Here is a 25,230-nt window from a genome sequence, read left to right as displayed (position 1 = left end):
ACTGTACACTGCACCCACAAACAAAAAGATGCAGACTGGTGTGGCCAAACTTGTTAAAAGAGTCCAAACCACAACACAGTCAAAAAGCACTACAGCAACACCACAGCAATGCTGTTAACAGTTTGAAGCGAGGCCGGTGCACCATCCACGAACACGGTGAGCACTCCCATTTGGACCCCTTTTGTTTGTCTGTCTTCTGGATCGGTGTCCTGTTGAAAGCAGAAATTCAACCAAATTCAATATAAACACTGTTAAGATAACTAAACACCTATGTCAGCGTGTAATTTTAAATTTGTGTCTCAGCCTGAGTAAACCTGTAGTGTACAGTTACTGTGCTATACAGTTTTTTTGCCTGTGATTCTAATTGCTATTCATCCCTGTAACAAGCTACAAGTCATTTATCTAACATCACAATAGTCTGAAGCTGTTCAATGGCGGTAAAAATGAAACATCAGGTAACTAGCCTTGTTGGCTAACTCTGCCCCACTTACAGTTTTCTTTTAACTCTGTTGATTAGTGGTGCACTGTCCCTATGAAATAAACTAATAAATGAAATGAAATATCCTAAATAGTTTTTCTCTGTGCTACTCTGGTCAGAGCGGCGTCCCAAGCAACAGTGTGCTACACTAAGCAGCGGTCTGGCAACGGACTGCAGGAATTATTCTTCTGTTGTTGTTGCCTACAATGATCAATAGATTGTGGTATTCTGGTAAAACTCCATATTCAACCTTAAATTAAATGGCTGGTTAAATAAATTACTTGTGTTCCAGGGAGAAAGGAGGCTCTCAGCCATTAAGCTGGGTTACGCTACTGTAGGTGGAAGGCAAAAATATATGGGGCGTTGGTGATTAATACGGTTTTTTGGGAGCTACAATCCAAGGTGTGGATATTTCATCTTTTCTATATTCTAAAGCAATATGGCATAGAGAATTATATGTGCATGATAATTAATGTGCACTCATGGTTGACCAAAAATAAAAACAGACATTCTGTACTCACCAGGCGTTTCAGGAAAAGTGTCTCTGAAATCTGAGGTCTAGACATGCTCTGCTTTGATGCATTGTGATGTCTGGAAATTGGACACAGGAAAGCCATAGGACATTTGGTTAAAAACAGTGCAGCTGAGATTAATTTGTGACTAGTTTAAACTTAGGTCTTATATTGGGGTGGCATCCATCAAATTTGGACGAACCGGGAAGAGGACAGACAGATTTAATTTTTTTCAGGACAATATCGCATTTCGGGGCTTCAATACAAGAGGGACATTAGCACTATGGAGGTATTTGGATGTTTTTTGGTGTGTCTTTTTGTTACGAAGACAGTTGGTATCCATTTGCAACCGTTATATGGACATGCACTGCTATGCCAAGACCCCCTGTAACTCAGAGAAGCGACAGATAACTCTGAAACTTCTCCCAGCCCTTAGTCGACACAAGGAGAGAAATTTCAATTTTGGGTGAACTATCCCTTTAAGGGCTTGCTCAGGTAACCCTGAACCATAATCAAAAATACATGATATTTATAACATGAATTCACCTGTTCATCAAGAACAGCCAAGCGTCTCTCCCTGTCTTGTCCCTTTTCCTGGCACGGCTGCTCTAAATGTCCACAACAGTTCCTTGGTTACACATCAGAACTTGCTGCAAATCTGAAATAAACAAAAAACAGCACACATTAATCCAACCGAACCAGTTCACATGGATTTTCTCTTAAGTAGTCAGTTTCTGAATACCTTTATTGGCAAGGTGCTGAATTACTCGTTGTATAAGGCAAGCAATAGTTCTGTGATATAAAATAGTTAGCAACTTTTTCACACACATTTTCTTACCTGTTCCTTAAGACACAGGGCAGGCCATCTCTCCTGGATTTCTGTGACCATGGGCTGCACCTCAATCTTCTCCTGTCAGTCCACCAAGACAATTAACAACAATTAATGTCATATATATTCATGTTTACATGACACCCAATTGTAAAAATGAGTCTCTAAAGTAACATTAAACTTTAACATCAGAGGCACACATAAGCAGTATACCAGTTATTTGTAGCACTGCTCATTGTGTTTAATAAATGAGCTCCAGTTCCACTGTAGCCGCACTAACGGAGCTAACAGAGCTAACGGAGCTAACAGAGCTAACGGAGCTAACAGAGCTAACTGGTAAACAATTAACATCTACAACTCTCTTTAGCCGTGAGGGGGACAATAAATATATAATAATGTATAATCTGCACACGTGAACCCTGACTTTTAGTACCATATTGAGCAAAATACTCACCTTGAGAGTAAGAAGTGTAAGAGATGTCGGCAGCACATGGCAGCAGTGTCGTTGTGGTGGAACCCCTGCAGATATGCATTGGAGACCCCAGTTCTTGTTGTCTCAACTTCTAGAACTTGTCCTGACCTCAAATGCACAGTTTTGAGGTTTGCTAACTCAAGTTATTAAGTTAGGCCAACTTTAGCCAAAAAACTTGAAAAAGATAGTTGAAATAAATAATGTTTATTAGTTTACAACACAACTCAATGTTTTTTGTTTAGTCAGCTGAAAAAATATGGTAAGGCCAACAACTTTAAGTTTTCATTTTTAGAGTGTGTGCATGTGTCTCCACTCCTCCATGTTAGCAACATAGGTAACAAACCATCTCGACTGAGTCATGATGATCTACTGACCGACTCTCTTGACCCAGTCACACATGACTTGCACATGACTTTTTCTTTTTTGTAACTTCACACTGAGCCTGAAGAAACGTCTCTGGGCTAAAAAAAGAAGTTGCACTAACTCAGTCAGAATGAGCAGACTTCCTCTGTGCTTGTGTCACATGGCGGACGCTGAACCTCGCAGTAAATAATCTATGTGGTGGTTCGACTGGTCGATGCGGCGTACACCTGCTCTCCCCATAAACAGTATCCAGTATCACGGGCCGTCTCTAAGGACGGTCTGTCAAGTGGAATCCAATACGGCCTCTTGCTCATTCTTTAATGAGGGAGACTTGGATGTGTGAGTCAGGATGCATGAAGTGGCAGCCTCCAGTGAACAATGAAGCTGTAAGATGAAGGAAACAACGTGTGTTTCCAGGTTTGGTTTTCGTGATTGAGGTGAAATTCAGCCCAAAAATACTTCTATATTGTTAGATCAAAGCATTTGATAATGTGCTTTCCATTTCTGGGCCTGTTCTCTTCTTCAGAGGTGGAGCTTGCATTTTTAAGACAATGACTGGCCAAATGTAGGTCACATCAAAAATATATCAAATGCAGCTTAAAAAAAGATTGTTCATGAGGTTTTGTTGGCAGCCTTTGAGAATCAAAGAGAGTTGTTCAGATCTACCGGTATCTTAAATTCCTCTGATACTGCCTAAAATACTTACTGGATGAGGAGTGAGTGAGTATGTGAGTCATTGCAACGATCTGACACCACGTAATGTTTTGATAACCATTATCGTTTTGCACCCGCATTTAACATCAGTTTTCAAAACAAATCATCTTTTATTTGGCACTACTGGCAACTGTACAGCAGAAAAGAAGAATCTATAGCCAGATTATGTCCTGGATCTGGACATGAAACCTAGAAATGATTGATAATTATTACATTTTGAAGGGTTAGGGTGAGGGTTAGGATTTGCACCGTTTTTTTTATTATTTTTTTTAGCATTTACGGCTTTGGTCATGCGATAGTGCTCAGCCAATTATGGTCAGTGAATGAGACGCACACATTAAGATGAGTCAGTTTTAGAGGTAAGTCGGAGAGCCTCAGCTGGTTTAAATTCTTCATCCATATGTTGTCAAGTACAAAAAGACCCAGGTTAGTGCATTTGTACAGGCTTTTTGATCCATATGAGCTGCTGTACATTGTAATAAAGGAGCTTAGTGTATGATTCTTTTTTTTAAAAAGAGTTTGACCTGGGCCAATGACAGCAGTCACATAAAATCTACATGGGGTAAGTAGTATACAGCTGATACTGGCATTGGATTAGTGCTTGTTATCAGCCATTACACATATTCAGCTATCACAATCAGTGTTGGGAAGAAAAAATGGTATCTGAGCATCTTTACAAAGGGCAAGGTTTTCCTTCAGCACTCACTATTTTCTATTGATATTCAGCAATAGAGAAAGTATCAATGCAAGTTTTTGTGTTCAAGGTAGCTCTAACAGACCAGATAAGGGCCAAAAAAAGGGCCCAACTCTTACAAAACAGTGCTTTCAATGTGGTACTCACTGCACACAAGTGGTGAATTTTCTCCAACAGGTCAGTGAGAACGAGTCATGACATGTTTCTTTAAATGTTTGAGCCCATTGACATTACTTTCATTTTTTGTTATGCCAATACTTTTCTTTCTGTCTTCCCTAAACATGATAGGCAAATGCAACAGTGACAGTTTATTCACCATTTTCAGGAAGGGAATGAGGCCACAGTGGTTTTTGTTGTTAGTGTCTCAGTTGGTTTTTCTCATGAATTAAACCATTTGCCTGCAAGGCACGTAGCCCGTTCATCCCATGACAAGAAAATAACCTCACGAGTTGTGTTTGAAGGCAGCTATAGATGCACCACATGATCAAGATTATGTGGGTGGATACTTTAGTTACCTTTGATCTAGGTTTTCTTTTGGATAGTTTGGGTCAAGACCTTTCATTTTGATGCAGTGAAAATGATGTTTGTAACTTTTTGGCAGTTAAAGCTGACACCTTTTTCCATTTGGTCTATTAGAAATGGTTTTCATGGTTGGGTTTGGGATAACCTGGCCTGGCCTGAACAAAGCCCTGACTCAACCCCACCCAACACCTTTGGGATGGGATGGAATGAAAACTGGAGGTCCAAACATGTCTTTAGCTGTTTGAACAACCACACTCAGAGGCAAGGAAAGGGAGAGATGCAGTATTGTTTATATGGTAATAATGGTGCATATTTCTAAACGGTTTCTCCACTAAAGCATTCATTGTGTTACTCTGAACTGTTCACAGAAAAAGTGAACAATGGCTGTGGAAAGAATGACAACAAAGCCTGAGAGCTGATGTTGCTTATAGGAGCTGTGACTGTTGGATTGTCAATTACGGAAAGTAACGGAAATTATTGGATGCAGATCCTCCAATTGCGATGCCAGAAAGGTGTTAGGGGAGCAGGGCTGATGCATACATGTCTGACCTCACTAATGCTGCTGTAGGAGCAAAGCCCTGCAGCCATGTTCCAAAATGTGATAGGAAACCATCCCAAAGTGGGAGGATGTCAAAGCACCATATTATAGTGCATATATTTCAAATGAGATGCTTAAACAGGCATTAGTGTTAGTTATCCACATACTTATGACTCCATAGTGTCAGGTTAATGTCAGTTAAAGTAGAATTTAGAGGTTAAGTATAGTGTGCACACCACAAAGTCAACTATTCCGTCTGAACTAAGTTGCAGCACATCACAGACTGATGATATCTAAGAGAGTCATCATATCCAAGGGAAGATGTTTTTTTCCTTTAAGGGAAATAGAACAGCTTTGACCTGAATGCCACAGAGTTTTACTTTAAAGAGAGTAGATAACGGGCACCAAGGGATACATAGATGAAAGCGCGATCAGAGGAGCACAGAGAAAGATAGGAAGGAAGGGGTTGGGGTTCTGGACCACTCAAAAAAAAAAAAACCCAAAACAATGGTTATCTTTAAATAAAGCTTCAGAAGATGTATTTATGACCCCCTGTCTGGTGGAAAGGCTTGTGTAAGGTTGTAAATAAGGGCGTCTGGGTGTGTATTTGTTTAAAGTCAGAGCTTTTTTGGCACAGCGGGTGCACAACTACACTGACTTATTTAAGGAAAAAGGGTTTTTTTTTAGACCACGGGGGTTAGGTGGGGGAATGGTGGTCAAAATGGAGAGTCGGCTTCCTGCCTGCTTTTTTGTTGCCCTCCAATAGCTGATGTAGTTGTTCAGGAGAGGTTGACTCAGCCTCAACTTGTGATTGAAGGAGAGGGGAAGAAAAATAACTTTGCAACACAACAGCATGTCCTGCTTCCTGTGTTTGTCTCCACTTATTATGTGCTTCCTGCATGTAGCCGGGGGTGGGGAAACTTTGAGAAGAAGGAGAGCTAAGGGCTAAGAGAAAAACATAAACAAAGTCTTACAGCAAGTGCCATATGGGAGGAAAAAAAATGACACTGGTTTTAATAAATAAAGAAAAATGTATGAGGTTCATGAATATCAGGAGCAGAGTCCTTTTTTAAAATGATCAACTCATACCACCCACCACTGTGGCGTATAATTATTATCCTTATCCAGCCGCCTTTGAGGCAGCTGAACTCCAAATTACATACTCTTTAAAATGTTTCTCCACAGTAAAGGCTGGTTTCACTCTGACCCAGATTCAGCCTGGTTTCAGAAGTCAAACTTAAATCGACGCTCCGATTAATACTTTTATCTGAAGCATCTCAATCTGCCAGCTTGGTCAGGAACAAGGAAAAGGAGCAAAGGGCTACAGTTCCCGCTCTGTGATAAAGGTCCACAGGTCCACTGAGCTGGCTTTAGCAAAATGAAACAGGGAAATATTCAGGATCAGGTTTTATTTGTCATGTTATCACCTGTTCTCTTCTTGCAGGAAGATTTGCATTATTTAATTTTAACTCCTTTCTGAAACTTGGTTTATAGAATATTTTTGCGGTTATATTGCTTATAGGACAGTTTTTTCATCTTCTTGTCAAAATAATCAAATAAAATACATGAATATAAAAAGATGCATTTGATTAACAATTTTTGACAGTTTTGAAGTTAAGACTATAAGACGATAAATTGTATCACAGTGTTTCAGTGTTTTACAGAGTTGAAGGTAAGGACCTAAAATAAAGAAAGCTTTTACAAGGTCCTAATGATAGGCAATGGTAGACTTGGAAAGAGCATTTTATAAGTCAGAGTAAATAATTAACTGAGTGTGTAGCCTGGCTCTTTATAGGATTACTAATGTTCCTGTAACAGATATTAGCAAACTACTCTCAAATATCCTCTCAGTCCCAGAGCAGTGGGACCGGGGGAACATTTAATGCTTTGCTTGTTGCTTGTTTTAGCAGTTTATGACAGTTTTATTTTGTATGAACATGTTCAGTATCTATTTATCTGGAGGACCGGATTTGTATTTTTGTATTTAATTGAAGGTGTAGCAAATCAGTATTTGTCATTAAAGGTGTACAGAAAAGAAAATTGAATTTAAGCCCACTCTGGGTCATAAAATTAGTGTAATAACTCATCTATCAGACTATGTAGGCCAAACTTGTGCAAAATTCTATTTTTGAGTAAATCCGGGATGAAAGTGTGGTATTTTTTTTCGCATAGGATACTGCAGGCGCATGGATTATACGTCAGCCTGCTCACGATTCATCAGCCACTGATATTGGATCCGTCATCCGTCAATCAAACGTCTGAGACACACACACACACACACCGAGCTCGGGCTCGCGCCAAGCTTTGAATATCCCGCCCGCTCGATAACGACCAATCAAATTCGTTTTCCTTACTCAGGTAAACTTGTGTTGCAGCTCGTGACAACTCGGCGTGACAAACAGGACAAACGGCCATTTCTGTACACCTTTAATCATCTCTGATATGAAACTCATTATGTGCAGTGAGGAGCTCTCTCTCTCTCAAAAAGAAAAAAAAAAAAAAATCCACACCCCCTTCAGCAACATTTTTAACAACTTCTAGGTCTACAACTGTAGTCTCTGCTCTCGTTGGTGGAGACCAAAAATAAGGAAAAGGAGAATGGACATAAAATAAGCTGAAACTCCTGATGCTCAAGCTAATGTTGCTGTGTGTCTGCTAAATGAAGAAATGCCATAATAATTTGCACAAGGTGATTAACAGCTTTTGCAGCCTTTACACGTGGACAAAAAAAGAAAAATACTAAATAGGCTACTGCTTTAAACACCGTCCATGCAGTCTGGGCTGTGTGTTAGCATATTAATAGACAAACTGCCCTTCACACACATACACAGCTGGGAAAATCTCCATCTTGTTAACATGGCTTCACTCTGTGATGTCATTAGCCCCTTAAATAAACACAGCTTGCTTCCTGGTTTAGTGGCTGTCTGAACATTTATTACCTCTCGTTACATGACCGCAGGAATCTCCCAGCTCGAGCACCAGGTCGGGGAAGTGAATGAAAATATACAGCACAAGGGGCTGTGGAGATTCTGCCTGTGCTCAGATGGCGGCCTTCCCTTCGCAGCTAAACTGTTGCTCAGCAGCGCTGCATTACACAGGATACCTGGCAAACTGGTTTATCTGCATGGGAAGGTCATCTACAAAGCAAAAAGAGAGCAGGAGAGCACTGAGAGGAGATTGAAAGAGAAGGGGGTATTGTTCTGGAAATAGCTTCAGGGCTTTGTCTCTCAGTGTGTGTGTGCGTGTATGTGTGCGTGTGCATGTGTAGGCAAGTGCCCATACACGTGTCTACTGATGAGAGCCTTTATTTGTGTGTGCCTGTATGTGGGGTTTTCATGTGTTTATATGGGTTACTGTGTAAAAAGTGACTCACTGGAAATGAGTGTTGTCCTATCGACAGCCTATCCCTATCTGTGTGTCTGTGTGTGTGTGTGTGTGTGTGTGTGTATAATGGGTGTGGCATGGCTGGCGGGGGGGCAGGACTTAGCTCCTGCTTCAGGTGTGTCTTTGTCATCCATAGCCACAAGTCGTGAATACTCAAACAGTAAAGACCTAAACGCACAGGGAGAGGTCAACCAATAGAGAAACAAGAGGCCGTCAAGTCAAAAGAGAAAGAAGGAAAGAAAACAACAGATGAGAGAAAATGGGAAAAATGAAACAGCCATTTCTACCTTCGTCCTGAAAATTTCCAGGAAGCTTAGGGACTGCTACCTGCCTGGACTTGCTGTGGGAAAGGTAACTTGTTTTTGTCTGTGTATGTGTATGTGTGTGTGTGTGTGTATGTGTATGAGCTTATTTCATGGGAGATAGAATCTGTGGCAGATTTACCTGGAAACAGCAGAGATGACACAGGCGGGCAGAATCTCAGGTCTGATAAACAGACTGTATTTTTTAGTGCAGTGGGCTCCTTTGTGAACGCTTCTCTTTGTGGAGCTCCTGCTTGGAGCGTTGACCTTCGTTCAAGTCCAGTCAAGGTAATTTGAAAGAGGCTAACAGAGGCTAACACATGCCTATTACAGTTAATTATACCACAGGTTGAACAGAGATGAAGTGCAGCCCCTGTCCACTTCACTTCTGCTCTGAGAATGGATATGTTTCTTGGCTCATTCTGTCAATTTGCATGTAGGAGAGCTGACAAGTCAGTCGATGCAAAATGAATGAAAATGAAAAGCTGATCATTAGTTGTTAGTTGTTTTTTTGTTGTTGGGTGAAGCTGGGTGTAGAAGGTGTCGAGTTTTGGCATATTTGTTTATAGAGTGTTCCTAAGGTGTTGTTATTCTTTATTTTTTTAGATCCCAACTGTTGACTCACAGCGAGTGTGTGAACCATCTCAAGTTGTCTGGGGATTTTACCAGACACCCAGGATGACTCCACTCTGCATTTTACTCATGCATTTTTAATCATGGAAAAAGTCACAGTTACGAAATCGTCAGTGTCAGTGTGGAAAGCATGAAGCGATATTGATCAGTGTAGTACTTTAATGCACAATCTGTGTTCCATAGTGGATGTAAACAAAAAGGGCAACAACCTCACCCGCTGCCAATAACTCATGGCACAAGAATGGAAACAACAGTCACTGTCAAACTGGTTGACAGCTACTTTATTGTCAGAGCAGCCATCAGAGAGCATCTACGCCTAAATTATTCATGTTTTGTTTTGATGGTGTTGGAGATTTTCGTTTTGTCAGTGAAATGTGCCAGTGTCACTTCAGATGCTGATTTTTCATTTTTGACTGGAACTCTGCAGGTATGAATGTGTACAAGTCATTATCATGTATCAAAACAGTATAAAGAGACTCAGATTTTAACTTATTCAAAGTACCAATACTACAAATGCTAAGAAATGCGCCATTAAACGTCCTGCATCCAAAAAGGCCACTGTTATTGGAATATTGAAAATTCTGATTCTTAGTGATGCATCAGTGTTTAAGATTTTACTATTACAGCTGGCTGATTCAAACTACATTGTAGTGGTACTACTAGTAGTTAATAGTTCAGTGTTTGCTGCGCAACCTAAAAAAAACATGAGATTGACTGGTTGATAAACTTATGTATTAATACTGTATCATATATTGAGTTCTATAGAGCAGAAATACTCAAGTAATGTACCTTAACTACTACACTGGAGTAAATGTGTTTCGTTACCCTCCACCACTGCCCTCTACAGACACATTAAAAACATCTGGCCTCTAATATTTGCAGTTTTGTAGCAGCAAAGAATCAGCAGGCTCTTATCTCTGTGGCTGTGTGCTGACAGTATTCAAATGTCTCTGGGGCGCTGCTGTATGTCACTGTATTCTCTTCTTCTCTGTGAGTCATCATGTGCTGTCTGTTAACATCACTCTGGCTGCAGAGTCTGCTGTCCAAGAGCTGGCTTCATAACGCTTTGCATGAACACTGGACATGCTTTTTTAAGTTTTTAAGAACGTTTATAATTAGGCTAACCAACAAAACTTCCTCTCGTAGATTGCTTCATCAAGAGCTAAACCAAGTTGAGCAATAATCCTATTTTCTCCGTCATATAGGCTAAACCTGATTACTTGTTTGATCAGTAATTAATATATTAAAAAAACACGTGGAATTTGGAGGATAATTTAAAAATCCTGTGTAGGTTGTTATGGCTTGTAAACGCTGATAATGTTGTGTGGGTTGCATTGTTTTATTAGAATGTGTACGGTAACTAAACTTCAGACTGCTTGTTGTTGCATCGTGTGCACACAGCCTCAAGAGCCCTAAAAATGATATTATTTCATCTTGTATGCACAAGTTATTATCTTGTGGAGATCATATGTTGGAACAAGATAATAAATCTTGTATGGTTAAGGCCTCAGGTGGGTCCAGTTGCCCTCATAAAGCACTTAGATACATTTGCACGGAGAGTTGCAGGATTGCCTTTGGGACGCTCTAACAAAATTATGTCTAATACACAAATTAGAAGATATGTGTTTACAAGTGGACACATTTCTTTGTTGTAAATTAAAGACTTGCTGTTTTTGTACTGTTTTTTTGTCTTACTGTGTGACTCCTGATTAAAGTGCACGTGGAGTCTGATTTGGGGTTGGAATTAGTTTTCCTGCATATAAAAAGGGACCAGACTACACAAATTATGTAGTTTGTTGTTGTACTGCAGATTCACTTATTTCATATCACACCTTTTTCCAATAAGAAAAGTGCATTACTAATGTTTTTCTCTCCGTCTCCTCCTCAGGCAGAGCCCTCTCCGATGAAGACTACCTGGTACTGTCCTCTGGATCTGGTAAGGCCGAGTGTGTCGCACATTGCACTATGCATGCACACGAGTCTGAGGCAGAGTGAATCAGAACCAGTAGAAAATAGGGTAACTGTGTCAGGGCGTCTGCTCACGGCTAAAACTGGATCGTCTGAGTTCCATGTACTGTAGCAGGCTAGAAATAAGTTCAAAGCAGCTTGATTTTATGCCTTTTTTAACACACATGGAACTGGTTACTTCTTAACCAGTGTTTTAATGAACTAGCCTCACAAATATAAGTCTGTAAAGTCAGCAAAATGCTAATGATAGATATCATAGCAGCTGGAATCAGCATCAGCACTGCAGCTTTTAAATTAGCAGTGTCTAAACTTGGGTTTTCTGCTCCACAGTCCACTGTGGTGGAGGAAGAGGAGGATGGAGTGATCTACACAGTGGTGGTCAAACAGCAGCATGCAGGCCCCACCGGCCCGCTGGTAAGATATGTATGTACAGTATGCTACTGAGCTCACTGACTGATGAAGCCTCACTATGCAAAAACATGAGCTTCCTCTCTCTTTTCCTTCCTGCTTCCCTCCAGTCGACAGGTTCTCGCTCCCAGTGTGTGAAAGCAGGGACAGAAGAGAAGCTGGTGCTCCACCTCCTCCACTCCTTTTCCATGGGAGACTCCTCTTTCATCACCATCTTCCTGTCCACCTACCGCTCCTTCACCTCCACACAGAGAGTGCTGGACATCCTCACTGACAGGTAGCAAAGAGTTTCAAGTCCTCGTCTCAGCACAATGTTGGCGTTGAATGTAGTTTTTTGTCTTTTGTCAAGGAATTTGTTTTTTGGGAGAGTTTTAAAAAGGCAACGAGAGTAAACAAGTGGTATGATAGCAGGTCCAGGTGCAGTGATGCACAGCAGCTGTCAGTTTCCTGTCTGGACGCGGGTTTGTGCAGTTTGAAGCAGTAAAGCTCAGACTCATCCTGTCCAGTGGGAGTTTGGATGGAGGAGGAGACAATAAATGAACAGACACCAGCCCTGCTCTTGCTAAATTGGGGGCGCAAATCTCATATAACAAGACAAAGAGTCTGCAGCCATACTACCTGCTCTGTGAGGCCATACAGTGTTTGCACCATGCTGCTTTGAGCTAAATGCTTATGTCATCATGCTAAGAAAGTTTAAGGATTACCAAAGTTTTTCAATTCATTACAACACCCAGTTTCCATTATAGTTTGGATATCATACTCAAGAGAGAGGATCACCAAAGTCATTAGGATACATTAGCCTATCTGGGGACCATGAATGTCAATAACAGATTTAACGCCAACATCCATAGATGATTAAATCTAGATTAAACTGGCTCTAAAACTTTGACAAGTTGATGAAAGTTAGCCTACTGCCATGCTGAATGGCTACAATACTAAAGGCAGGTAAAGGACTAATCTAGGACCATCAAAGTAAACACCAGAACATGTTAATAAAAAAAAGTGTGTTTTTGAATTAGCCTACTAAAATTTACAACACAAAACTAAATCTATCGATTTCTTCAGTTCTATGTAAAGACACATATCCATAATCTGGAGTTTGGTCATGGGACATAGAGAACTCCCATCAGCCTAATGTTAGCTTGGCCCACAGAACCTTCGAGACTCTGAACAGTGTCACAGAGACACTGGGCTTTGTCGACAATATTACGTTTTGTTTTGGCCTCTCATCCAAACTGTTCCGTTGCACCGGAGGAGTTTCTAACACCGAGAACAGAAACTTAGGGAAACACTGCTGACCTAGTTTTCATTTTACCCCGGGGTGATGATGACACAGCTGCTAACGGTCGCTCCCCGATATGGATTAGCCCCAACAACAACAACAAGCTAGTAAGTGACATGGCACATGGACGATGAAATAAAAGTGTCACTGACCTTGTTGTCTCTGCTAGCCGTGTCTGTTGTCCAGGTAATTCTGCATTTTATCGCCGCAGCTGCCTTTTCTCTTCCTCATTTGTTATAATTTCACAAGTAATCAACCGCAGAATAGTCGATCTACTTTATGTTGACAGCAGGCTCGCGCACGGTCAGTGTAACTAGTGACTGCCAAGGTACGTCTCAGGTGTGTATGTGAGCTAAAACGCTCGTGGACCCACAGCGCTTCTGTGTAAAAACGCCGTTTTAAAATGAAATTGTGCTACTGTGAATGTAGCCAGGTTTGCCATTTAGTGCTAAAATATTCATATGAGAGAGGGCAAAACTAATTTACATTTCCACAATACAAGCAGGTGTTAGTTAAGGCTTGCACTTTGTCCCCAAATGAGTTTAAAGAGCAGTATCGAGATTAATGGCATCACTTAATTCAGAGACATTTCATGTGGCAGGTTACACCTGTGTGGTTTAAAATATCTGCAGCTTTGTGTTTTTCTGGGCAACATGAGCAAATAAACCTGGTTCATATAGAAAGTCTTTGTTGAATAATGGAGGCATTTATGAAACATCTGTTTGGAAAGTTTTCCAGAGATGCAACACAAAAGAGAGTCACCTTAGTGCACTTGCTTCCTGCCAGTATGCTTAGTAAACATTAGGACAGCTAAAAATAAAAAATAAAAACATCTTTGGAAAAACAAGCCTTAAATACATTCAGCACAAAGCATAAGAATTATTTCTGCCACAGCAGATGCACATATTTTAAGCTGAGTGATCCTTTGAACTGGTGTTTTGTTTTTTGTTTCTTTTTTTATCTCCTTCACTTACTTTTTCACAGATTGGAGAATCCACCTGGGGACAGCGAGAGGAGCCAGACGAGACAATCTTTCAACAAGTGAGTTTTTGAAAATGCTGTCTCTGTTGAAGTTTTAGTAGTGTGTTGTTGGTGTACAGCTGTGTGCCTCTACAAAGTATTTAGCTTCTTTCTACGTTTTGTACCAGGGAATATTATTACCACTAAACAGGATTATTATTTTTACTGTTTTATCATAGAAAAATTTGTTGTTAACAGAAAACAAGATAAATGAATGAAGGACATCAGAACAAAAGAAGGACATCAGAACAAAAGACAGCTTTAGAAACAAGATATTTTTTTGACATGGTGTTTTCAGATAATCTGTGGAAATGTTAAACAGGAGGTTATGTTTTTAGATTTTAAGTGGACGAGGAGGAACAAAACATTGACACACACATGTCCAGCAGACACAGAGCGATGTTAGCATCTATTTGGAGTCGTGTTTCTTAATGTAAATCCAACATTCACCCTCGTTTACCTCTGTTTTTGGTCTCCACCAAGTCCCTGCTATGTTCACTAGTTAGTTGCTAACTTGTAATCTGTCGTTTTCACAGGAAGTAGCTGTTTATTGCTGTTATTGCTCAAGTTTAAATTAGCAGCTGTTCACAAAAACTGCTAAAACCAAAACATCAAAGTTGAAAGGCATTAGTGTGATGATAATTCTCTGTCTAAGCCACTCATTTCAAATTACAGTAATTTCACCAATTAATATACAAATGTTGAAGATTCATGAAGCTTTAAACTTCAGCAGAAAACATACATTTGTGTGATTTACCTAATTGATTAGTGTTTACTAGTGCCACTCAACTTTAATTAACTTACTGTACAGATTATTACCTCAGGCGACGCACAGGGCAGAAAGTGGCCGGGCCTGTTTTACTGTAAAGAAGAGAGTGTGTGTTTAAGCCCTCACTGTTGTCTTACTGACAGGAAGCGTGTCTGGAAAGGTGGGGCAACACATCTAATAGCCCCACCAATGCTGCACTCCGTCTTTCTTTGAAGACATTTGTGGTGTAACCCAGGCTTACTTTCTGATGGATGTGTATGTTTTTTTTTTATTACTTTATGTAAGCAGGCCATCATTCAACATCTGTTAAAAGAACACAATCTCGATCCTTTGTTTCCTCTAAATTATAGACCCGTCTCTAAGCTGCTTTTCTTTTCTAAACCCCTTGACAACTGTGATTCCTTGGCAACTTTTTAGACCTCTTGGAAAAAATATCAATATATTCAATCGATTCCAATCTACAACCGCTTGTTTATTTGCTCCCACTGGTGCGGCTTGAACCAGGAATTAAACCAGAAACAGGTGCAGGCCTCATATAACACATCTTTTGATTGGCTCCCATCAAAATCAAGAACTGATGACCTGCATTGACCTACACTGATCACATGCATTGTCCTTACTGGTCAGGTCTATGTGCAGGTCTACACTTACAAAATCAATGAAAATTGTGAATCAGAATAATTTCTTTAGTGTTTTGCTGATCGTTCCTGTGTGTCTTTCTCTGCCTGCCCCCACAGAGCGGTGTGTACAGTGTTCAGCACATGGCTCACAGAGTATCCTGAAGACTTTAAGAGTTTGGGGGAGCCCTCCCGCCTGCTGCGTCTCGCTCCCCTGTTCCCCCAGGACTCCTCCTCTGCAGTCGACCTCCGCGCTCGCCTCCTCAGGATAGCCGAGGAGCTCAGCGAGAAAGCCCTGCTGCCAGATGCCCGTAAAGGTCTGTATTTTAAATGGGATTTAAATGACACACTGTTAAAGCTGTGATAAATGATGTTTTTGTGTGGAGTTCTACTTGTTTTATCACTATAAGTCATGAATGGATGCCAGGAAATTAACATTATTTTGTGGTGGTCTTTGCACGGATATGCATTGCCTCCAGAGGATGAATCTCATTTCTGGTTTTCTTCAAGTCAAACAAAATCACTTATCCAGTGAAATATTTCAACATCTATTGGCACAAGATTTGGAACCAACTGTCATGATTTTTAGGCAGTCAATTGCAGTGATTGCTACTATCTTGTGAAAGTCACTACACCCCACAACCATTTTCTGCAATTTAAAGCCCCTGTACAGACTTTTCATTTAGTGTTGATTTTGGCGGCCCCTGTGGACGAAAGCGGCGGAATGAAGACTGCATTTCCCACTGTCATGAAGACGTTTGTCTGGCCGGCGCGTGTAGATTTGTTTTGGAAACGTTGGAAAGAAGACGGGACTTTTTATTTATTTTTTTTTAGCAGCGTAATGTATCTATTGGTATGGTTTGGTCAGTGGTCCGGCCCCACCATGCCTTCCAGAGGTATAGAATTAGACTACTTAGAAATAGCGTATCTTCACACTGATGGGCTCATTTGCTGTTGTAGGTAACAGAGACACATCAGCAGAAACCAGAGACTTTTGCGTATCCAGTTAAAAGCTCCGTACAGGGGTTTTAAGGCAGAAGAGATTTTTGGAGCGTACAAACAAAAGTATCTTTTTTTCCCAATCTGAACCATGTGATCAGCAGTTTAATGTTATCAAGATCCTCACCCTCTGCAGATCAGAGCGCTTTCACGAGTCCACCTCCTGACGCCTCAAAGTTTGAGCCCACCAGCATCCTGGGATTCCCTGCAGGACTCATTGCCGAACAGCTCACCAAGATAGAGACAGTGAGTTCACTTTTCAACTGAAAATGTTTTTTTAAAGGTAGAACGAAGCAAAAATATTGACCTGTGATAGTAAACTTGTATATTAGATTTACCAACATCATTTGGTGCAGTTGTACCTGCTTTGATGACACTGTAGGTTTGTTCAGGTACTGCTGTCTGTATTTTTAACTGAAGAATTTCCATATTGTCTTGATAAAACACCAAATTCATGTATTATGTGTAAAGAGTGTTTAGAATACAAATGCAGTAAATAGTACTTAGACTAAGATCAGCCACCACAATTGCATACAAACAGAAAGGTACCACCCACAAGGATGTTGTCACATTTCAGGAGCTGTTTGTCCGCCTGGTCCCGTACCACTGCCTCGGCTCACTGTGGTCTCAGAGGGATAAGAAAGGGAGGGAAGGCGTTTGCTGGTCCGTCCGGGCCACCATACGTCAGTTCAACAAGTTGGCCAATGCCGTTCTAGCTTCCTGCCTTGGACCCACAAACCTGCGCAGCCAGCAGAGAGCTCGTCTGCTGGAGAAATGGATCAGCGTGGCCGAGGTCAGTACAAAGAAATCGCAAGGTCACAGCTTTGACGGTTTTGCTGGATTTGATGCCACAAACAGAGATTTTTACAGTCTGGAAATGGAAAATAGGGTTCATTCTGAATTAAAAACAGTTTGTCAGTTGGGGTTTCAAGTCTTCCAAAAGCCTCCACTGTGCATTTTCCTACCATAAACCCCCATAATCCCCTAACCATAATCCTATTCTCAGCTCTGACTGTGCACATAGCATCACAAAGTCACAGTGTGCTTGGCTGGCTTCCTCTGTGACTACTAATAATTTCACTTCAATCGATACAAGAAAAACAAATGAATGACATTTTGATTACTTGAGTGTATTTGGTGGTGAACCAAGGTTTCTTCAAGATTAAAGGAGAGATTGTTCAAAATCAGCATTTTTTTTAAAACTGCAGATGTACATACAGTTCCAGTGCGCCCTTAGGTAACTGAAGAGGAAATGTACAGTAATGTGCTGAGTCTGAATATCAGCTATACGACCACAAGGCAAACAGTGAAAGTTTAAATCTACTTAAGAAACGACAGTATTATACAAGAGGAAATGTGGATTAGCTGAGGTCGGAAACAGTGCGTGCTATAGTTATTGTGCACAATAATCAGCTTCTTTTATAATTGGGAGGCGCATGCAGCAAAGACAGAATCTGCCCCTGTCCTAGGATGTTTGTTATAGTCACATGAGCACTTTCATTCCTTTCTGAGCCTCTCTCTGTCTCTGAATACACACAGCTTTGCACATTTATTCCTTTAGAAAGCTGCACAAAAACACACACTCACACACATACTCCAACATCCTCTTTGGCAAAGAGAGATATCACTGGTTTTCTGCCAAAACGCGGTCCCAGGCTCACCCCAGGTTTCACTTTGGACAAACCTCTTTAGCAGAATACATTATTCAGCACATCAGGCTGACACTGTAACTTAACACCAACCAGCCCCACCCCCACGGGGCTTCTCAGTTACAGTGTGAGTATGTGTACGAATGTGTGTGCGTGTGTGCATGCAAATGACTGTATTCATCTGTGTTCAACAGGAGTGCAGAGCCAGAAAGAACTTCTCCTCACTGTACGCCGTCGTGTCTGCCCTGCAGAGTAACCCCATCCACCGGCTGAGGAAGACGTGGCAGGACACTGACAGGTCTGTGGCTGAACTGCTCACACTATGAGGAATATTAAGACACTAAACTAACACTACTAAGAGGAATAAACATCCAGAGAGTCAAGGGTTTATGGCTGATACATACAGACAGGAAATAAATTGCAGTTCCAAATGTTTTACATCAGAAAAGTCAAATACATTGCAGAGATCCTTGATAAACAGGTATAATTAGTGGGTAACACTTTAATTAAAGGTCTCATCATAAGAGTGACATGACACTGTCATAAGAGTGACATGTGACATGTCACAGTCATGAACATGTCATAAACATTATGTCAATGTCATAACACCCGGGTTTGTAGGGTTAGGGTTAACTGAATGACACTTAATAACAACGTTATGACATTGACATAATGTTTATGACATGTTCATCACTCTTATGACAGTGTCCTGTCACTCTTATGATGAGACCCTCAAGTAAAGTGTTACCAATTAAAATGCCAAATTATACACAACTAAAACTAATATAAAAAAATAACTAAACACTGACGATAGAGACTAAAGATAGGATACTAACATTAAAGCAGAAGTAAGCGGAATGTTTGTGTTAATATAAGTCTTAAATAGTTATATCTTCCGACAGCAATCACTTACATAGAGTGTTTGGTCTGAAACACGGGTCTGTCAGTCACTCTGCTCTGCTGTAAGCCGAGGAGAAAACGTCTTGTATACTTCCTTGTATCTTACAAGCTTTATCCAATGAGGAGAGAGAACGGCATGAAGGGCTGTGTGTGCAGCCAAGGGATGCGCGTGAATGTGGTGACGTAGGGACGAGGACCAATAGATCCATGACGAGGGCGGGGGCTGCTAACTAACGAAGTTAGCCAAAATGACCGGATCGCTTACTTCTGCTTTAACTGAGTATACACTCTGCAACAATTGGAACATAATATACATTCATACATGACAAGTAGATCTAGCTAAATGCTACAAAGGTTAAAAAAAAAGTCACACTAATAATAATGATAGTCATGATAAAGTTAATTACATTAAAACAGCACATTTCAAAACAAATGTATGAAGTGTGTTGTTTATGGAGAAAAGATTAATACTAATACAATCCAAAATATAAATTATAAAACTAGATAAATTCATATGATAGAAAGGCTGAAACTAATAAAAGATATGAATCTATACATGAGATTTTTTTTTAACGTAATGTTATGAATATACTGCCTTAGGTTCAAAAGAAAAACATAGAAGTTTGGACTGGAAAAGTGATTTAGTCTCCATATAGAAAAATAGTACATAAAACATAAAAGTATAAGAAATGTCAAAAGTCTGTTGTGCAGCTGTAGATCAGTTACGTGCAACAATCCTCTCCATAACTCAGTGTGAAATAGTTGTATTGTTTTGTACCTTGAACCTAGATGTGTAATTTAGATGGTATTGTAATAACTAATCAAGGACTTTTATCGACCTCTGCTGGTGACCATGGAACTGCAGCTGTGTCGTCTCAGGTGTCTGTCACAGAGAGATTACAGTGGGCTGAAACTGACACTAACAATGATTTAGAATTTTCATAGTGAGAGACCTTTCTCAAGGTGTCGTGACTTATTTTTTTAGGAAGAGTTTGTTATTGTGTGCACTGGCTGAGGCACAGCTATTGTAAACAGACCTGAGTCATTAATGTGTGTTATTAGTTCAGTCAGTGTTTCCTGAGGGGGGAAATATAAAAGACATGAGAAAGATTTTTCCAACATTCAGCAAGTCTTTGTCAGTCTTTGTCATTTTTTAAATGTTTTTTTATATGCTTTAGGAGACTCTTGATGGTGTGTGGCAAATTCAGCAGCTTTCTTTTAATCCTACATCCTTTAACCTACTTATCTGTTTATCAAAAAAAAAAAAGATTTATGAGTACCACACTACTTCCTCATGTGATATTATTAATTATATTTGATGCTAGGAAGCTAATATACTTCGTTACATATTTGAATTACATATTTACTAAGAGAACATGAAGATGTGTATCAGCTGTAAATGTGATGAGGACTAGAAGGACAGTTTCTTTCTTCCCTTCAACTACATAGCTTCACTTACGCCCAGAAATGAGCATTTACTTTTTCAACTAATGAGTTTGTTTTTTTCACAGAGAGGCAATGAGGAGATACGAGGAACTGTCAGAAATATTCTCAGAGAAGGACAACTACTCACAGAGCAGAGAGCTCCTCAAGGAGGTAAGTTGTCAAGCTAAAGGAGTGGACTTGATGGACATAGTGGAAATGTTTACAATGGGCTGAGGTAAAAACAGGACGTCAGACTCTGAACATCTCCTATTTACTGTGTGAACAGAGCAGGTTCAGTGAGAAACCTGATCGCTTATTGCAGGCACAGGCTGGATCATGACACAGCATGTTTGTTTTTTAAACTTGAAAATGAAAACTCCAAAGCTGTTTTTTTTTCATCATCATGTCATTTGACCACTTGTGTGCAGCCTGACAAAACTGACCGGTAACCCGAGAGCTGGAAAGCAGCCATTGACAGCTCCCACTCTCTCGCTCTCAGGGTTGTAGTGTTGGAGTGGCTTGTTGCTTTGGAGTCGGGTTTTCATAAACACGTTTGATGTCTTGGACTTGTTCCAGGGCTATAGTCACTCAGATCCATGTTGCTCTTGGCTGCTGTTCGATGCCTTCACAGTTTATCGTTTTACCGCCTCACTAAAAACTCTGCAAAGATGTTGTTTTGGGTTTTTTTTCTCCTCCTTCCCTAGACCATCACTACAAACAGTTGTTGTGGTGGGTGGATTCACACCTCTGTGTACAATTTGTAACAGTACACTGTGAATACCTACTTTAAACTCCCAAAGCATTATTACACTCATGAAGAAATCACTGTTTACTGTGTTTACTGCACACATGGCCTGGTTTGGAATTTGCTCTCCTGTAGCATGTCAACATATTAGCCTTGAGCATAGATATATGCGGCATTCGGGCTTGTCAGGAATGTCTCACGGCCGCCATCTTGAGAAGTAGTTCCTCCTGACAAGCAGTCAACAGTCAGACCGTCAGACCGCGGTTTGACAAAAATGCCAAACTTTGAAAGAAATGCCAAAACGAAGAGACATGGAATAACTTTTCTCAAGTAATAAGTTGTTTTATATTATTATATAACTGTTATGAACTTGTTGAATTTGATGTAGGTAAGTTATCTGACATAAATGAAACATAATATATCACGTAACGTATCATAGGGTGGGATATGTGTTACATTTAGTGCATATACCGGTAGTTAATATATTAATAGTTTGTTATTTTGTTGCATGTGTTGTAGAGGCTGACATTTTCTCGGGATTCCCGCGGGACACGTGATTCGGGAGTCAATTTATTTTGAATCACGTGATCGGGACGTGACGGGAAAAAATTTAAACGGGAGTGAACGGGACCGGGAGTTAAAGCGCGACATTCAAAGAAGCACAAGCCAGGCAGTGCTATGGATGGTGCGCTGAAAACGGTCCAAAAGTTTTAAGTCTGTGGACTGATGCACACTTCACACCCTCAGTGATCACTGTCGTGGCTACGTAGTGGTGTATAACATGTGTAAATCAACAAACCGGTAGGGAAACGTTTTCCGCCAGTCAGACTGACTCAGCTGATGTGGCGGCGGCGTAATCTCCACCTCGCATTAAACAGCTGATGCACACAAGCAAAAAAGAAAGAAAGAAAAAGAGAGAGAGGGAGAGAGAAAGGACGAGGAGGGCGTTCATTATCGCTAATTGAAATAGCAAAACAAGACGGTAGATGTGGCGTCAATCTACCGTCTTGTTTTGTCTGTCATTCAGCCTGCAGTGCGCTGGGGGGGGGGGGATCTGTGTCTGTCAACACAATCGTTTACATGATGACTGTGTTAATAGAAAAAAAACGGGAACAGGACGGGTTCGGGAGTGATTTATTTGGGATTTGAACGGGACAGGATTTTTTTTTGGACTTTGTCACAGGACCGGGACGGGACGGGAATTTTTTTGCGGGAGCGGGACGGGACGGGATTGAAAAAACACTCCCGTGTCAGCCTCTAATGTGTAGGCTATCAGCTGTTTCCCCCGGCTGTGGTAGTTGTTAGTTTGTGGTTGCCATGGTGATGAGGCCAGCGAGTGAGTGTAAACCAGGCGGCGGCGGCGACAATCCGTTCCAATGGGCAGCAGCGTCAGAGGCGGCATCTATATTATAGCTGTGTCCCAATTCAGGGGCTGCATCCTTCGGAGGGTGGATTTGAAGGCCGATTATGTCACAGCGCTGCGCGAAGGCTGTCCCAATTCGTCCAAATTCGAAGGCTCCTCAAAATGCAGCCTGCAAATGCGTCCTCCTTTCCCCCAGCATTCGGAGGATGCACCGCTACTATCCTTCACGGCCTCCTATATCCCAAGATTCTTAGCGCACCGTTGTTGTTATTAGCAACCTAGCCGCTAGCTATCGAACGGTAGCAGCTCTGTGCTGTAGCCACGGTCAGCAGGCTCTGCGGCCGGCTTGGAGGTGTGGTTGCCCGCTGAGCCGGGCTCTGCTGGCCGCACAGGTGAGGAGCGGAGGCAAAGCAGAAAGCTATGAAAACACATTACCTGTGCTCTTTATTCTCTATTCACTTAATAGTCTACCCCCCTGGCTGCTATTTAATGGTTTGTTTATTAGTATATTAATGATAACTGCCCTTGTATTGATTCTACTTATTTAAAAAAAAAAAAAAAAGTGAGGAGCGGAGGAGCAGTAGAGCCGTTGCAAGCGCCACTTTTAAATGTTTAACGTTCGGCCGTTGTTTACGTTCGGATCAGGAAATGCTAGACTGTCCCATTTACCGACGGTTGATGCGGCCGTCGGAGGAGCCTCCGAAGCCGTTGCCTCCGGAGACCGCGTAGGCTGGGTCCTCCGAAGGCTGCAGCCCCTGAATTGGGACACAGCTTATGTCTATGAGCCTTGAGAGGGTGATGTCATCATTAAGTGCCATCACCTTATGATGTCATCATTAAGTGTCATTCATCACAATATGATGTCATCACTATCATATCACTTTATGATGTCATCACCATCAGATCCCTTTATGATGCCATCGTAAAGGGATATGATGACATTACAGATGAAAGGTTCAAGGAATCAGACATTCTAGAACTCAGCACTCACAGCACTGTATGTCAGACACTTAAGGCCCCGTCCATACGAACCCGGGTATTTTTGAAACCGTGTGTTTCTCTACACGGTTTGGCCTTTCGTCCACACGTAACCGCAGAACTGGGCTCCTGAAACCGGAGTTTTTTGTAACCGGAGTCCAGGGTGAACTTTTTCGAAAACTCCGGTTTCAGCTTCACGTGTGGACAGGAAAACCGGACATTTTTCAGAAATCCCTGCCCTCCCTAGTTACTGTTGCTAGCACGTCAAGTTCTCGACGCTGACCATTCGCTGACCACTCAGACGCTCCTGTGAATATCAATAATCACTAAACATGCGGACACTAATACAAAACCGCGTGGTCACCATATGTGGTTACATGCTGCTATTCCGACATGCCGCTATTTCGACATTGACTTCTAATTTTATTTTTCAAGCGTCCCACTAGTCCGAGATTCTTTTTTCATTGTCGGAGTAGGGGCACTTTACTATTTTTCAAACATTCCGCTTTTCCGACATTGATTGATTGCTACGTTATAGTCAGACCTGTCCTGATTTTTTTTCTTCATCTGAGACACTGTTTCTCATACACAAATACATAGGCCTATAAGAGAGAAGAAAAAACAAACCCTCCAAGTTTAAAAACACACCGGCAGCAGCGCCCGCTGATCTGCAGCTACTGAGACTGTTATTATTCTGTCACTGAAGTCAGCTGAAGAGAGAATAACTTTGTTGCTGCTCCACAGAGAGCACATGGCTAATTAATATGCACGTGCTGACCATTGTGTCTACGCATTCCGGGGGCAGAGGTGTGTTCACGTGCACAACTGCACACCATTCTTGTAACCAGTTTGATTTATCAAAGAGAAATTGCGGAGAGTTGTGCAGGCACAGTTTGATAGATCTGAAAAAGGTGTAAATATTTTGGGTGTCTTTTCTCCGTAGGCCTAAGCAAAACATTTAGTAGCAGCAGTTTTACACTGCTTACTTACAGTTTTGATAAATGAGGCCCCAGGCCCTGAGCCCAGAGCCCAGACACTCACAGCTGCAGCTTCTCCGCGGCTCATCCACCGCGCTGTCCGTGGTGCTGAAGGTGACAGGTTAACTTGACAAACAAACTGCAGCATAGTTCTGTTTGTTTATCATGTGTGTTAGTTTTGTTTGCGACTTGATAGTTGAGTTGTTGAAATTAAGAACATCACTCCCTCATCAAACCGGTGACAGGCATGCTGAAAAGAAAAGAGAGAGAGACGCGCCTGGGTATCGCAGCTGTAAAAAAAAAAAAAAAAAAATCGGAATAGCGGTATCAAAAAGTGTCGGACTACCGGCATGTCTAGATAGAGGGATGTCGTCTAATAGCGGGATGTCTAAATAGAGACATGTCGGAATAGCGGGCGGACCCCACCATGCTGATATGGCTAAAATAGGCTTTTATCAAATTGTAAATTGCGGTCACTTCCCCACTGTGTTGCTTCCTTCCGTCCTGTACATTTGTTTTAAATGAAGCCTTTCAGAATCAATCAGTGGATCGATGGATTGTCGTTACGATGTGTGTATTTGTGTATTTTCGTATCTGTCATAAACAAGAGATTACGGGCGGGGTGTGTTAGTAGCGCGGACTCGCGGTGCCGGTCAGTTTGAGCTGTTTGAGCCTCCACTCTCTCTGTA

The 25,230-nt window shown here is 41.3% G+C and overlaps 1 protein-coding gene and 1 long non-coding RNA gene across 6 annotated transcripts in view; one reads left to right on the top strand and one right to left on the bottom strand.

Moving 5' to 3' along the window:
* Positions 1-25,230, top strand: part of rgl2 (ral guanine nucleotide dissociation stimulator-like 2) — a 58,098-nt gene that overhangs the window by 4,415 nt on the left and 28,453 nt on the right. For 3 of the 5 annotated variants that reach the window (XM_085803578.1, XM_085803579.1, XM_085803576.1), the window contains exons 3-11: positions 11,330-11,377; positions 11,740-11,823; positions 11,928-12,094; positions 14,084-14,140; positions 15,626-15,822; positions 16,641-16,750; positions 17,082-17,297; positions 18,348-18,451; positions 20,565-20,649. In XM_085803578.1, the coding sequence (XP_085659704.1) occupies positions 11,330-11,377; positions 11,740-11,823; positions 11,928-12,094; positions 14,084-14,140; positions 15,626-15,822; positions 16,641-16,750; positions 17,082-17,297; positions 18,348-18,451; positions 20,565-20,649 (1,068 nt within the window). Of the gene's footprint in view, positions 1-8,642; positions 8,858-11,329; positions 11,378-11,739; positions 11,824-11,927; positions 12,095-14,083; positions 14,141-15,625; positions 15,823-16,640; positions 16,751-17,081; positions 17,298-18,347; positions 18,452-20,564; positions 20,650-25,230 lie in introns of those variants that run through there. The other 2 variants (XM_085803580.1, XM_085803577.1) reach the window with 2 other exon arrangements.
* Positions 62-2,329, bottom strand: LOC146971595 (uncharacterized). Its single transcript, XR_015037969.1, has 5 exons — positions 2,274-2,329; positions 1,829-1,900; positions 1,537-1,648; positions 1,000-1,069; positions 62-209 (listed from the first exon to the last, which is right to left on the bottom strand). It is a non-coding gene; the product is annotated as an uncharacterized LOC146971595 (long non-coding RNA).

The sequence above is a fragment of the Trachurus japonicus genome, chromosome 16 (assembly GCF_045865225.1).
Source record: "Trachurus japonicus isolate A0001 chromosome 16, Traja_1.0".
NCBI lineage: Eukaryota > Metazoa > Chordata > Actinopteri > Carangiformes > Carangidae > Trachurus > Trachurus japonicus.
Note: the sequence above shows the minus strand (reverse complement) of the source record. Positions and strands in the feature narration are given on the sequence as shown.